General features: G+C 40.7%; 1 protein-coding gene across 1 annotated transcript in view; it reads right to left on the bottom strand.

Moving 5' to 3' along the window:
* Positions 1 to 9,199: 9,199 nt before the first annotated feature.
* The window catches only part of fgd (faciogenital dysplasia), a 57,125-nt gene continuing 49,744 nt past the window's right edge, over positions 9,200 to 16,580 (bottom strand). Inside the window, exons 14-19 of the mRNA XM_031316570.2 lie at positions 15,871 to 15,975; positions 15,340 to 15,393; positions 13,251 to 13,352; positions 12,970 to 13,098; positions 11,908 to 12,048; positions 9,200 to 10,785 (exon numbers count right to left, since the gene is read on the bottom strand). Of these exons, the coding sequence (XP_031172430.1) occupies positions 10,540 to 10,785; positions 11,908 to 12,048; positions 12,970 to 13,098; positions 13,251 to 13,352; positions 15,340 to 15,393; positions 15,871 to 15,975 (777 nt within the window). The 3' untranslated portion in view covers positions 9,200 to 10,539. The remainder of the gene's footprint in view (positions 10,786 to 11,907; positions 12,049 to 12,969; positions 13,099 to 13,250; positions 13,353 to 15,339; positions 15,394 to 15,870; positions 15,976 to 16,580) is intronic.

A 16,580-nucleotide genomic window follows, 5' to 3' on the forward strand; every position in this document is an offset into this window, starting at 1 on the left:
GGCAGATTGAATAGCAACAAGCTTATATGATACAGAACTTCCTTTCCAGCTGGTGACTGGTTTTCATCACACAGGTGCATACTATCTGAAGCATTAGGCTAAATGTAAGAGGCACTGAAAGAAATGGCCTTTTGATAAATTGAGTTATTAAACTTCAGCTTTTGGCACTGACACTCAAAGAAAACAAGAGCCATGCTAGCAGCTCTGTGAGGCTGTACTTAGACTGTAGTTACTTTGAGCTAAATGTAGTTTAGGATATTAGCATGCTAACTGTAGCTAATTGCTAATTAGCACAAAACAGTGCAGCTGAGGCTGATGGGAATGCCATTAGTTTTGCAGTCACCAACAAGATATTCATGCATTACGAGTTTCTGTTTCTCTTAACGACTATAAATATTACTATACAGTATTATTATACTTTCTCTAAGAGTGAGGGAAACACCAATCTCGTATATCAGGCATAAATTGATTTCATTCTGGGGTGACCTCTAGCTCACCCAGTAGAGTGTGCTCCCGATGTAAGCCTTGGGGAGGGCCTTGTAGTCCTTGGCAGTGTCTCAGGTTCGAGTCCGGCCCCCAGCCCTTTGCTGCATGGGAATGTCATTATTGCAAGCATTTGGTCATTAACCAAAGTACTGACAAATTCATCATGGCAAGTACATGAATGTTTGAACCAAATTTCATGTCAGTCCATCCAACAGTTAGTTATAAAGACATTTCATTCAAAATATCAAATGTGGACCCCATGATTGGGCAAGAGAACGAGACAGGAAGATTAGTCAGTAAGATTAAATCATCTGGGAACCACAAATTTCCGTACCAAAATTCATAATTCAAAGTGGTGGAGTGACCAGCATTTCAATCCCTAAAGCCACACTGCTAGTGTGGCTAACAATGTAACTACTGTAAATATTTTTTTCACACCCTTCATAGGAATATAGTGACCAGTCAGATGTTAAATTGCACTGCTGCAATAGTTCCCGTTAAATACATCCTCCGACAGCCTTACACCCAGTAACACGGTCACCACCCCTGCAGGAAAGCACAAAACATACTGTAGCAAGGGAATTGCAACAGTTTCATTGTGTCACAGCCACCCTGCAGGTTCCTTAAGTGCTTGGACATCCATGTGCGCCAAGCAGTGTGTTTATATGGCTGGTGCAACTGGGGATGATTCCTGCTGAGGTGTTGACAGAGAGCTAACAGCGGGGCAGTCCGACGGTGCTGAAGACAACACATGAAATATGAGAAAGTCTGGAGGGTGGCAGGAATGGATGTACTGAAAGAAAGTAAAATGATAAGGTACCTCTCCTGAACATGGAAGATTAGAAAACAAACATACTCTCTGTAGTTTCATCTTACTCTATTCACAGGACCAAATATACAAGCTACACCTTATTATTTAGGACTTGAAGAACAGGGCCACATCAAACAGTACATAATGTCCACACAGATTTCTAAACTTGAACATTGTCTCTGGGTCCAGTAAAGCTTTTACTAAAAACCTAGAATGTCATATCAGCTGTAATTGGAGTAATTGCTCCAGCAGTGACTGAATGCAGTCCTATAATAACCATTGTTGTGTATCTTAGATAAACAGTTCAATGTTATATTTGTGTATGTGCACATTGTGATTTTGTTTAGCTGCATGCATCTCATTTGACTTTTAATTTATTTGTACGCTACTGCCAAATGACTCATTCTGAAATGATTACTGTTATTCCAAATGACTGTTGTTTCCTACAGTGAGCTTTAGCTGCTGCCATGTTGCTTCATGTCATTCCACAGTGTTCCATGCAAGTTTATGACACATTAGATGCTCTGTATAATATGATATTCAGGTCTGGTGTTTTACAACATAATTTGTTCAGTGGCCCAGAGTTGACAGTGGTGTTTGCGTCATTAGTGGTGCTCATTTAGGCTGCAGCATAATTAAATTGAATGCAACTGTGCACAAGTTCACACACATTTACATATCTGTCAGAATAAAAACAGGTGTGAAGCTCCTGGGAAATAATTAGATTTTAAGTTTACTTGGGAATTAATTGAGAAATACTCTATTTTTCCATGAAACAATGCTGCTTTCTCTTGTGGAAGGGTGTAACCAGAAGAATTTGTGGAGAGCTAATGGAACCGTAGATAAGACAGTGCCTCTGAGGCCATTCTAGTTATTCACTTAAATAGACCTCACATCAGCATGATCAAATCAAGCTTAACGGTTTCTAATTAGAATATAATGATAGAATGACCAACCCTCTCCAGTGGCTTTGACTCTGAATTAGATTTATTTGAGGTTTATTTTTTTCTCCCCTCCACTCATGCTGTGAATCAGACAAAGATATGAATGATGGTGTCTCTGGTGATTTATTGTTACGATTACAGCAATACATAATCTAAATCTCTATCATGTACCTTCAGATTATGTAATTACATGTAGGACATTTACCCCAGGGCGTCTGTCAGGTGGATTTGTCTTTCAGCGAGGAGGTTGGTGTGTGATGTGTCCAGATCCTACCTACAACAATGGTTATTATGGTTATTAACGGTGAGTTGTGAAATAAAAACATCCTGGGTGCATCAACTGCACCCAGGAACCAGGCAGGGCAAAAACACATATCATGTAAAGAGTACAAGAGTACCAAACACGAAAATGGCAGGAAACAGTCGCAACCACTTCCTTTACAGGAATGGAGAACTTGCTTCATTACAGAATGCAGTTTCTGTTCATTTGCATTTGCGTGTGGGTGTTGCTGCAGATAAAGTATGGTGGCTAACGGCAGCATGATGCAACATATCCTGACTATATTGTATGGAGAGAAGAGAAAGAATATACTAATATATAAAAAGATGCAGACAACATAAAACAATATCCCAAAAAATATATATACATTTACACATAAGGATGTTTTTTAACCAAGGAGGTTAATGGCCCAAGTGGAAAATTAGACCAAACAAAAACACTAATTGGAACTTGAGTTTTTTTCCCATATTTCATCTTTTAACCCCTAAGATTTAGACTACCCCCCGGAGGCTCCTGACTTACCTTGCACGGCAGCTGTATTCTCGCCATTTTACGAGATCACGTGAGAATCGCAGGATCACATATCACACGAAAATCCATGTTGTCAGGCATGGTCAGGCTTCCATGAATGAAATATGGCATGCTTCAATTAAAATAACAGCAGCAAACTGAACCAATAAGCGTCCGGTGAGGAGCTACTGGCAGCTACGGGTGTGGTTTATTTGTTTGAAGTCTCGCTTTGCCAGACCCTCCTCCAAAGCGTGCTGAAGGAGGGTCTGGCTACTCCACAAGGCATTCGGGGATGGGAGGAAAACGTGCTCTGGTTTAATGGCATTTCTTTAAACCAATCAGACTCGTCATGGGCGGTGCTAAGCTCCGCACAGAGCAGCTGCAAAATAGTTGTGTGAGAGAAAACTCAGATTGGACAGATAGTCTAGCTAGCAGTCTCAATTTAACCTGCAGAGATCTGAGGAGCAGTCAACAACAGTCCTCATTAATCCACCAAATTTAAAATTCCAACACAAAGAAAGTGGAAGGAAACGGAAAATACATGCATCCGATGGAATTTCCTGCAGCACCGGAGCAATCCTGGAAGTGGATATAGATATTGATATAATATCAAGGATATAGGTGTTTGAGATGGCCGTCTATCGTGATAGACAGATGGTTCATCCAATCACCTGCCAGGTATTTTTTTGAAACTGCCTACCTTTTAACAGTTTTAACTGCCTGCCTTTTAACCGATGACGGCTTCTAAGAAGGTTCTGTGTAACAAACCATAGATATATTATGTATATATATGTAACAATATGGTAACAAGCCATCAGGCTCGTCAGGTAAGCTCCTGACCTACTCGAATGGGAACCACTGTGCTGCGCTAAAGCTGTGCTTTAAACTGAATGCTAACATGCTACTATTAGCATGCCAAACTGCTACTCTTAGCATTAATCTCAGAGTACAGCTAAAATGAATGGATTTTAAGTCATAGTTTCAGAGGTGTTGTTGGAAAAAGTCAGGGTTGCACCAAAGTGATTATGAATCATCCTCAAGGGACCAAGAATTTCTGTACCAAATTTCATGTCAATCCATCAATGGTTATCATGATATGTCACTGTGGACCAAGGTGTTGGACCTACAGGAACCGAAGACGCTGCTTTAGCAGCCAAAAAGAGCTTAATAGAGAGGAGGGAAGATCAATTGGGGGTACTGTACTGTATGTGAAAGGCAGGTGGTAATGTGTTTTGCCCACTTTCCCCAAATACAGTAGGTAGGTCAGCAGGGTGGTGTATTTAGAGATTTAGGAATGCAGAATGCAAATGTTTCTGGGCCACACAGATGCATGAACATGCATGCATGTGTGCGCACACACACAACAGCTGGTAAGAGGCTTACGCTCCAGTGGTATACGACAGCTTTCCCATTAAAACCATTCCCCTCAGCTGTTGTTGTATGAGAGGAACAAGGCTCACAGAATTGTGGCCACAATCTGAAACCCTGAGCAAATATAATAATTGAAATGTTCTGCTTTGCTTTTACCTACAACTGTTCTCTTATTGAATTTTTCCTTGCGGAATTAATTTAAGTATACATAAATACCTTTCTGGCGACAATTGGCTCGGTTCAACCAACCCTGCATTTTTTACTCATTCAAAGAGGTCTGCGCCTATGATGAATAGAGCCATTAACTCATGTTATGCTTTTTGGCTTTTTCCCTTTCCTGTATTGTGTTATATATCTTTTTTGTGCATGTAATTGGTTTACAAAGTGAAAAAGCCCAAAGTCCACCCCAAAGGAACTTACCATCTCCAACAGAAAACCCTGTTCACAAACTGCTCCAAACTTGTAGCCCAGCCTTTACTTCTGTGATGAACGTGTGTTACAAAGTGACACGTTATAATGCTCGCCTAGCTGCTAGCGTGGCACGCCCTCATACTCTGCTTCTGACTGGCTTGTAGTGCTTACCTAGGTACTGAGCATGTGCAACTCCCAACAAAGATGGAACAGAAGTGAGATGCCTCACTCGGTAGCTAAATCAGAGAGCTCAACACACAGGGTGAAAAGAGGAGCTGCAGCAATGTGCAGTACAACAAAAATATGGTGTTTTTTGAAAATTAAACCATGTAAACCTATATAACCTCTAAATACAATTATGAACCTGAAAATGAGCATAATATGAGCACTTCAAGTGTTAATGGAGGTCAGTTTGACATGTTACAGTTCCACTGCAGCCTTAATGGCAAATACATAAAGAAGTAAAAAGCAAGAGAGGTGTGATGCAGAAGTAAAACTTCCTGCCAGAAACTTAGGTTGTTAGCCAACTAAACCCCAATTCTACTGTTGAGAAAAGAGCTCCTCGCTATATATTTTCAAAGAAAAAAGTTGGAAAGAAAAATAACAACACAGAGACTGGAGCATTCTAGGAGAGGACTCTGGAGAGTTGATGAAAGCTGTAGACAATAGACACAGCACCCACCCTGCTCCACTCTGTTCTAAATGTACAGTATGTAAAATGACAGAAGGAGGCAGTCAGCAGTTTGCTCTGCCCTATAGGGATGCCAGCCTCCCAATTCATCATTTTGACACTTAGTGTTGACTCGCTAAATAAAGAAGTTACAGTTCATACAGCCTATCAATAGCTGTCCTCTCTACCTTTTTCTGTAAATGTACATCAATAAGTTTATGTCCACAAGAACTGCAAAAACAAGCGTGATGACGACAAAGTAGAGACAAAACAGACAGAAGGAGGATGAAACTGAATTAAATCAAGATGTAGAAAAATTGACTTAAAACAGCTGCAACAGCTTTTATACACCCTTTCCACACCTACTTTAATATACACACATATCTGAGAGGTGAAATAAGCCACAACTTGAATTATGGCTGATATCCCACCTCAACCCTTTCAGTGAATCAAATTTCCATATAATTCTTTTTGTTTTTTTATCTGTTCTTTTTTTAAGATCATTTGTTTTTTTATTATTTTTACATTTTGAACATACAGAACAGACAAACACACTTGAACAAGAACAACCACCCTCTCCCACCCCCCACCCTCCGCGGTCTCGAGGAAAATAAAATAAAAACCAAAACAAACAAAAACAGAAATCACACCTTGCCTAGTCACTCTCCTCTAATTCTTGTGATGCTGAGGTCATTAGGACTGATACTTGTGCTGCTGCGCCTTTCCATAGGTCTATAGTCGATGATTTAGCTTTGTTAATCCTTGCTGTAGAGAGCTCAAGCATAACTATGTCTAGAAAATACATCAACCACTGTTTTATAAAAAGCGAGTGGGGGGGAGCCAGCGTTGAGCTATCATTTTCTTGGTTGCAGTTGAGCCGGCTAGCCAAATGTCTGTCTTCCAAGCAGATGTAATTTAGAGTCGTCATTAAGTAACAAAACAATCGGATCAGTAGGAATTCAACATCCTATCACATCAGATATTATTGATGTTGTTTTATTCCAAAGTTCCAGTTTGTTCAGGTTGACAGAACGTGCAATAGGGAGTAGGAATGACTTTAGAGACATATCTCTTCTGAGGCGTCCAATATGTCCTATGTTGAAATGGATCTGCTGGTGATTTGGGTTCTTGGAACAGTGGGAAATGTTGTCCTAAACTGTCTCCCAATTAATTACGTTCCCCTCCGAGCTCAGCTCTCGCTCCCATTTCTTTACTATTGGGAGTTCTCTTACGGATACTTGCATCAGTTTAGCATAAATCCTGGACACTAATCCTCTCGCAGGAGAATCAACAAGCCATTTAATGATTGGGTGGGTCTCAAGACTGTTTCCCCATGGTACTCCATAACATTTTAGGGCTGACCTTAAGCGAAGATAAATGAAGAAGGACATCCTAGGGATCTCAAAGCTAGCTCTCAGGTCCTCAAAACTCAACATACCTTCATTTCCACATAACTTACACGCATGCACACACACACACACACACACACACACACACACACACACACACACACACACACACACACACACACACACACACACACACACACACACATAGATTACCAGCATAAACCAATGCCTGTGTGTTAAGTTGACTGATATTGTAAAAGTATTTGAACAGCACATTTTTTACTATGGAACTGATCACATGCAGGATACAGCTGGGGCTCTCTGGATTACCTTCTGACATCAGATAGAAGCAGCAGTAATAATGAGATGAAGTGATCTGCCTATATTGCTTTCCATGTTGAGAAGCTTGTCGTAAGTTAACACAGTACAGGGAGTTTCAGTGCTGTTCTCAGGGTGACAGCTGTTTATACTGCTGCACACCGCAGGCAACATGGTGTTTTATTTAGTGTGCTTGACTTCATGTTACACAGTTACTATAGATCTATATTATCCAACAGTTTAAATCCATATCAAAACACTCACAAAATACACAATCACATGCCAACAACAAAATAAAACAACAAATTGCACTGAGCCAAAGCAACTGAATCACAGCTGACAATAACTGAGCATGAAAACGGTACACAGGGAAGTGGAAAAGCCTAAAATCTAAACTGAAAATTAATTCTCATTTTTCATTATCCATGCACGGCTCAAAGATCAATGTCTGTCTGTCTGTCCGTCTGTCTGTCTGTCTGTCCACCACTTTGGTTCAGACGCAAATATCTCAACAACTATTAGGCCTACATGGATTGCCGTACAATTTAATACACACATTTATGTCCCCCTTTCAGGATGAATTCTAACTTTTCATCTAGCACCACCATCAGGTCAAAATTTAAATGTTCCCAATATTTTGGTTTTTATAATTATAAAAAAACTTATGCTATCCCCATTAGCCTCTGCTGTACTTTGTGTTTAGTGGTATCAGTCATAAGAAAATTAGTCTTTTATCACATTAAAACATAACCAAAGTCAGGAACCTTATGACAAAACAGGATTTAGGAAAAATTGTATGCATGCTTTTATCTCCGGTAAAATAGATTCATTGGACTTCTGACAGGTCTTCCTAAAAAGACCATCAGGCAATTGCAACAAAATTCAGCAACAAGAGTTCTGACCCAAACCAAAAGAACAGCCCACATCACCCCAGTTCAATCCCTAGACTGGTTACCAGTAAGTCATAGAATTGATTTTAAAGTTGTATTACTTATTTATAAATCTCTACATGGAGTTGGCCCATGACTGACATGCTCGAGCAATATAAAGCTGCGAGACCTCTTACACCAACCAATTGCCCAATGGTCAAACCATTGCAGTTTTTAATCCAGACTGAAATCCTTATTGTTGTCAAGCACTTTTAACTACATGTTTTTTAAAACATAAGGCCTTATTATCATTGTATTATTGTAAATCTCTTATTTCTGTTTTAAATTTAAAAAAAATTAATTACTATATAGATTTTGTTCTTTTAAATTATATAATTTTGTTACTTTGTATTGTGTCATTTAAACTTCTTTGTACGGCACCTTGAACCTATCTCTGTGTAGGAAACATGCTCTATAAATAAAACTGCCTTGCCTTTGGTACTAATTAGAAAATGTAAGCATGTATAGAAAACTATATAATTGTCACCATGGTAATAAACATACCTGCTTATCATCAGCATGTTAACATGCTAATGTTAGCATATATCCCAAAGCACCACGGTGCCTAAGTACAGCCTCACAGAGCTGCTAGCATGCTGTATACTCTTGGTTTTGTTTTTCAAAACAAAATTTTTGTTTTGGTTTTGTCCTCTGTTATTACGGTGCAAAGTACAAAGAGAGTCAGGCAAAAAAAACTAATTCCAAACTGAAGTGAAAACTGGAAGTGAACATGACATTTAAAGCAATGGAACTAAAACTACAGAATAGAATGCCTAGATGAGACATACACATGCACCCTGAAACTCATTTGCACACATAGAGTAGTCCTATGGTTATTAATCTTCTTACATCACATCAGCATATTAAACCAAATATCTCCTGGCATTATTTCACATGCTGTTTCGTGTGTGATATCAATCAGATCAGTGACTGGAGTGAATAAAATCAATTTATGCCTCTGTTTGAGGTTGGTCTTTCCCTACTCCACAGTGCTGTGGAGATAGGTCTATGTGGATGCAAGACTGGTCTTTCCCTTAAAAAAAATAAAACAGATTCTGTGTTTCTTAAAAAGACAAAGAGAAACATATTTGCAGACAGAATTTTATGTGAAACGTGAAGATCTTGTTGGACAGCGTGGTACTGAATGAATCACAATGTCTGTTTATTGATGATATGCTTGACTGCTTTTCCACTGTGCACAATCCATGTTTAAAACACTTACTGCTGCTCACTTACAGTACGACAAGAATGAGTTCTGGAGCATAAAAAGAGGTATAGTATAGGGGCAAGATTTCAGAGCACAGTACATAAATATGAGTGAGTTTACATGCACAAAGAGATCCAATGACAAGGTTTTTTTGTTGCTACTTTTGCTTAAAGGCTGGTGGCTGATAGGAGCAGGGTACAGGGTCAAGGCAGAATTAACAGTTTTACAGTACAGTACTTGGTTTCCATCACATCACCAAAGGGAGAGAAGCAGGCAGACGGTTGCTATGCTAAGAAAGAGAGATAAGTATACGGAAATGATTTATTAAGCATGTGTACAAGTGGAGATATTGAGGGACTGAACCTGCTGTGCAGGGTCAGAATTGAGGCCACTTGATCCCATTCTGGCTGTGTACTCTCATCTGGATGAGTCACAATCATGACAGAGTGGAAATGTGGTGGATCCGACTCAGATTAAAAGTCTCAGAGTCCAAAGACAATGTCGGGAGGGAGTTATTACCTATATAGATGAGAGAAGTATGAAGAGAGGGTCTGTAAGGTGGGAACTGACAGTGGGAGCATCAGGTGGCCAGCCACAAGCGAACACATCTGTGTCTTTTTAAGTTAAAATGTCTTTTGTTTCTTTGCTTTCTTACATCGCACTATAGTATACATACTGTACAATACCCACTGAACTGCCACTGTGTCCACAGCAGGAGTGAAGAGAACAGAGAGGTGGCGCAGGTTTCTTACACTGACATTCAATACTTAATAAACACAGGAAGGGACTCACACTCAAACACACACATACATACTTTCGCACAAATTGAAAGACACACACAAGATTTAATGCTTCACAACACAGTCGCATGATGTACAACAAACTTCATCTTAAGAAAAAACTCATTCAGGAACTTTCTTCAGCTATATTACAAATAAAACATTTAGTCCTCCCCAGCGTTTGAAAACACTATAATATCCTAACCACATGTATACATACAGTGGCGCTGGTGGCTTGATAGCATAGTAATTTTTCTGTGTTTGAGAGAGACAAGAAGATAAAGAGAGAAGAAGACGTAGCTGTGTGGTCATGATGAGAAGATTGAAGTGGCATAGGAAGGATTGAGTGGTCCTTTCAAAAGAGGGGGGAAAAAACTAAAACAAACAAAAAGTGCCAAGGTAAAGTGAATTCAAGTAATGTGTGCTCTATACACAAGAGAAAGAGGGAGGGAGTCCTGGGCTCCAACATGGCCACTACTGGCTCTTCCTGTGTTCAGTCAGGCTCGTTGATGCATCTGTGGGCGTTTCTCTGCGGGCAGCTTTGGAGAGGACGTCCACCCACTTGGCCTGAAGTTCTGCATCTTGGGCACTTAAGAGCAAAGTTTGCTGGGTGTGACTGAGCCGGAGCAAGTGTTTGATCTCCGACTTCTCGCTTCCCGATGGCGGTACCACGCTCACTTCGAATCCAGGGAGAGGCACCACCCGCGCCCCCTTGGAGTCCTACCAAAATGAGCAAGATAAGTCAATCAGAAGAAACCTGGTGGTATTTAAAATTGTGCTTCTCTTGAATAAAGAGGAAGCATACTGTAAAATACAGCAAAGCAGCAAGTGACAGCTTGTCTCTTCAGTTGCAGGAGAATACAGTATATTCCACCAGGCATGTATAGTAAACCCCACTCTCCCTTCCCCCTCTTTCTTTCTGTATAATCAGGAATTTCTCGTCCAACTCCCATTAATCCTAATCTTTGGAATGGCAGCTTTCTGCGGTGGGATTGGGATATTAGTCTTGGAAATAAAATCAGGGGAGGCTTTAACAGGCTGACTTCCCTTCTGTGCTATCCACTATGAATGAGAATGACAGAGAATCACAGTCTTTAGCGAAAAGCTTTCCACACATGATTGCTTTCAGAGTTTTTTTAATTTTGTAAACCACTCATGCATCTCCTTGGGATGTTCTGAGCAGATTTATTGCTACATACAGAGCCAAGATTTCAAGGAACTAAATTAAATCCAAAGAGTTGCTTCATTTGGTCAGTGCAAACTAAAACCTAGTCACACATTGAAGCAGCGTCACTGACAGCAGCAGCCGCTATACCTAAGGGTCAGATTCGGGACAACCAACGCCTCCTGGCCCAAATCTACAGAGCGCAGACAGTGTACAGACATCCTGGCACAGACAGGATTGGATAGATCTGACTTACACATGCTTACTGATGTGCCCAGGCGCCACACTGTACAGATGTCCTGTTCCGAAAGGAGGAAGAAGGTAGGACGTATACAAAGGCCAGACGGGTGAAGCAAGAGGATCAGCGGATATACAAGAGATGACACATCATTTATGTGGCCATGTGGGGAAACTTGTGTGCAATGTTTGTCATTTATTTGTACATTCCTTAACAGGGAAACCAGATGTAATATATTCCACGTAATGTAAGTGAGGACTACTTTACTGATGCGTAAAATAAAGAAAGATCCTTCAAATATATAATCCCTCAATCTGATAAGAAACTTGGAATGATTCGTAATTAACAGGTGGATCATCATCTTATCTCCGTGTATGTATGTGTGTGTGTGTGTGTGTGTGTGTGTGTGTGTGTGTGTCTCTCTCTCTCTCTCTCTTACCTGTCCACTGCTCTGCAGGTATAGCACCAGTGGCTCAGCCTTGGTGACAGCCACCCACATCTTGGACCAGCTCTTCCCTTTCTCCTGCACTTGAAGGTGGCCACTTAGCAGGCAGTTTTCCCCCGTTAGAGATGTCTGTCTCTGAAAAGATACAATAATACAGAACTATATATACCAAGAGCCCAACCACTTTTATAAATAAAACACGTTGTAATCCCGTTGTAATGTGCTATAAAAATAAATAAAAAAACCCGATTATCGATTTGAATAAGCTTCTAATTGAAATCCATCTGAATCATTTTGGGGATTTGAACTTGAGCAACTGACAGCCCAGATCTTCCACTGATTATCATTATATAACGACAATGTAGGACACAGGGAGATTTGTACATGGATAGGTGTTCAAGCTCCTGCTGCCCCTTGTCTAATCCATGTATGGCCTATAGCCCCCCCATGTGGTGACTAATCTCACTGCAGATGAGCTTGTTTTGTGGATCTTGTAGCTGAGACCACAGCCTGAATGAACCACCAGAATATATCTAAACAGTACGCTTGTCAGCTTTTCAGTATAACCAGAGTTGACTGTGCATCCACAACATCCCAGACAGACAGACAGCTGAAGCAGCTAGACTGTGGAGTCAGCGGTGACTACAGGTCATCGTTAAGCTGAGATCTCATTATATTAGTCATCAAAGAGGGATAAGTTGATCTTTCAATGTGAACCTGTGTTAATTCATAAATGCACATGTACTGTATGTATATAATGTACTTTTATGTGTGTGTAATGATTTCTAAAAATGCAGTGACTTTAGTATTTCAACAGAAATAAGAGTACTGGACTTAATAAGTAAACTACTGTGCTTCTTTCTCTCTTTTTAGTGCCAGCAGTTCAGTCTGGCTGCTAACCCTTGGTTGACATTGACTGTCAGTATACTGGCAGACATGGACAGGATCGCATTGGACTGGCATGAATCGAGGCAGAAATAAAACTATTATGCACATGCTGCTAAATGTTTCTCAGTTTGTGTGTGTGTTTTGCTTGTCTTCAAGTGCGTGTCTCACCTCAGGCGCAGCTTTCCTTTTCTGTTCACTAATGCAGAGGGTCTCCAGGCTGAGGCTGGCTTCAAAACACTCCGGGCACACTCTGCTTGTTTTGTTGTCCAAGGTCTTTGAACACTTTGCACAGATGGCCTGCAGAAGGACACAGAAAGAAAAAGAGACGGCATTGAGTCATTTGTCTGAAAGAAATTGTCCACTTGTTCCCTGACTTCTTTCTCTCCATCCTTTCATTTGCACATCCTGCCAAACAATGCCCAAATTTCTCTTGTTCCATCTGTGCTCACCGCTCCACAGGACTTGCAGTGGTGTTTGCGCTTGGTGAAGTTGAAGCTCTCGTTGCAGCCTTTACACGTTTGCTTCTCTTTGTCCTTTTTCCTGGAACTCTTCTGGAAAATATAAAAAAAACACAGGAGTCATGTGTCAAGGTCTTCAGTCTGTTCAGTTTCAGTACAACTGAAGGAATGTCCGACGGCTCGTCTTGCTTCATTCTTTGTCTGGCTGTTCGTCTTCCATTTCTCCTTTCTATCAACAAAGACACAGACAGACTATCCCTTCTCTTAAAGACAACTAACATGGAGGTCAAATGGAGGCGTCCACAGCAGCACAGGTTGTCAGATTTTCATACAGATAACATGAACGTTTGTAAACATAACCTGCAGGAGCTAGCATTGCTAATGGGCTAACAACAGCATTCCACAGAGTTGTTAATTACACAGCATTTTATCAAACATAATTAACCTGTCACAGTTCTTGAACTCACGACAAACAAGCAACATGCTTCCTTCTCTGCATTTCGTATTATTAGTTTTTAAAAAGTTATAAAACAAGACTAAAAACAGAGAAACCAGAGTGAGAAGTCAATTACACCCGCTCTCTCAAACTGGCTGGACATTAAAGCACCTCATGATTTTGCGTGTCAAAGCTGGATCAGATTAAACTCTGGAGTAAGGCAAAACATTTGTGCCTGTGCTTGACTGTCACTTCCTTGCCTCTTCTTAGTTTTCTTGCACATGTTAAGGCAGGCCAACTTGCCCCTTATTCTTACTAATACATGGGGTGCTTTTTATTGTGCTGGCATGTCTCATCACTTCCTGCGTCTCTACAATAGACTGTAAGAATAAGTTCTCTACCTCGCGTCTTAGCTCTTTCCACGGATGTATTATAAGAAGCAAGAATGTGAGAGAGAGATGCGAGGAAGAGACGCACGGACAGAGGAGCCAAAGCTGCCAAATGAAAAATCTTTGGTTCCTTAGCGTCAGTCTTAAAGTGCTCATATTATGCTTTTTGCCGTTTTCCCTTTCCTTTATTGTGTTGTATATATATTATTTTGTGCATGTAATAGGCTTCCAAAGTGAAAAAGTCCAAAGTCCACCCCAAAGGGACTTACCATCTTCCAGAGAAAACACTGTTCACAAACTGCTCCAAACAGCTCTATTGTAGTCCAGCCTTTACTTCCGTGACAAACGTGTATTACTTTGTAACACACGTTATAATGCTCGCCTAGCTGCTAGCGTGGCACGCCCTCATACTCTGCTTCTGACTGGGTAGTTGTCCTTACCTAGCTCGTGAGCATGTGCGACTCCCAACAAAGATGGAACAGAAGTAAGATGCCTCACTCTGTAGCTAAAATAGAGAGCTCAACACACAGGGTGAAAAAGGGGCTGCAGCAATGTACAACAAAAATATGGTGTTTTTTGAAAATGAAACCATGTAAACCTATTCTGAATCTGATATAACCTCTCAATACAATTATGAACCTGAAAATGAGCATAATATGAGCACTTTAAGCAACATCAGTTACTAATGACGTGCTGCACAGCTGTATCTGTCACTTGGAGTAGCAACCTTTATATGTCAGGCCCCTTTATGAAAGACTTCTGTTTTTCTTTTGTTGGATCCTCCATGATGGTGGAGTGGATGATCAAAGTGTAAGTTAGCATAATGATGGCTCTTCCCATCTGAGCAGCAGAACTCTAATCAGCCAAAATAATTGAAAATACCTGTGCAGGGCCAATAAGCCCTTGCCGATAAGCAAAATGGATTAATTGATAAACCAAAATGATAGGACACCGGCATTATTACATAACCTTGAGATGGCATCTTTTAGAGTAAAAAAAATCTAGTTTTAAATGTATTATTCTTTCATTGCTTTTACATGGTGCATATTCCTAAATAAATGTGTGCTTAATCAAGTTGAGTTACTACAAAGCTAGTTACTAATAACTAACTAATACACACACAATACACACATTGGGAGAAATGGGGGAGACAGTAGGGACCCACAGCTAATTATTATTATTATTATTATTATTATTATTAACCCAGCCCTGCTTCAGGGTGGTACCACATTTTTGAAATGAGATCCCATCTTACCCTTTCATGCAGTCTTTCACTATCTGAGTCGATGGATGTGTTGCACCAGGGACCCTGAGGAGAAGTAAAAAACATATTGAGCACCAGTAGCTCCTGTCTGAAGTCAGATATCTCTACCACTAGGTGTCAGTCTGGACCTTCTGAATCAAGTCCTCAGGCTTGTGTTAGTTAAGTTTGGCCAGCGTCCAGCTCCAGCCGGCCCAAAGTGGGTCAAAGCAGATCCATAAGAGTTTTGTATACACTTTGACTTGGGCTTTCCCTATTAGGTCATGAGAGAGAGTTCTGGAGAAGAGACTCACAGACGCCACGTGTGCAACTGTCAGGGATGGAAAGAAAGAGCTTCTTTATGTGTGTGTGTTTTGTGTGTACGATACTACCACATCCATAGATGGGATAGCTGTTCAGGCAGACAAAGACCAGACTATGACAAATTTGTATGATGTACCACTAGCCCCCCATGATTCATTGCACAGGATGACCCACTAATTGACTGATCAATGAATAGATTGATGAAGGAAGAGTGAGACTGACCGGTGACTCAGGGGGATGGTCATCTTCCCGGGAGAAGGAGCTGTTGAAAGCTTTATTGAATGTTTCGCTGTTTTGTTTGTGACGTTCGATAGTGGCCAGGATCACCTGAGAGTCAGAAGAGATTTAGAAGACAGAGGAGTGAGGGAAAATCAAAAAGAAGGGATGGATTATTGATCAGACACATCAGCATTTGAATGCATTTATTCTCGTACGTCTGATACTTTGCGTCTGATACTTAGCTTAAAAGGATAAGAGTGACTAAAATGAAAAAGAGAAGATAAAGGGAGGAAGAAAGCCAAATTTCCTTTCACTGCCTGATTGGGGAACAAAGACAGCGTGTGTGGCGTGCTTTCTGGCAAGACCACACACCAAACGAATGAACAGCAATGACATCACAGCTCCAAAAGCATCATGGTCCTACTGCTACAGCTTCACAGCCAGTGTCATAGTCAGAGTTTAGAGACCTGCCCTGCTAGTGGTAAAAACATTTTCTTTTTTTTCCTCAAAAACCTTAAAAGGTCCCAGGGCATGAAAATTTCACTTTATGAGGTTTTTTTAACATTAATATGAGTTCCCCTAGCCTGCCTATGGTCCCCCAGTGGCTAGAAATGGTGATAGGTGTAAACCGAGCCCTGGGTATCCTGCTCCACCTTTGAGAAAATTAAAGCTCAGATGGGCCAATCTGGAATCTTTCTCTGCTTTGCCTGCCG

Source organism: Sander lucioperca, chromosome 12 (assembly GCF_008315115.2).
Source record: "Sander lucioperca isolate FBNREF2018 chromosome 12, SLUC_FBN_1.2, whole genome shotgun sequence".
NCBI classification, from domain to species: Eukaryota; Metazoa; Chordata; class Actinopteri; order Perciformes; family Percidae; genus Sander; species Sander lucioperca.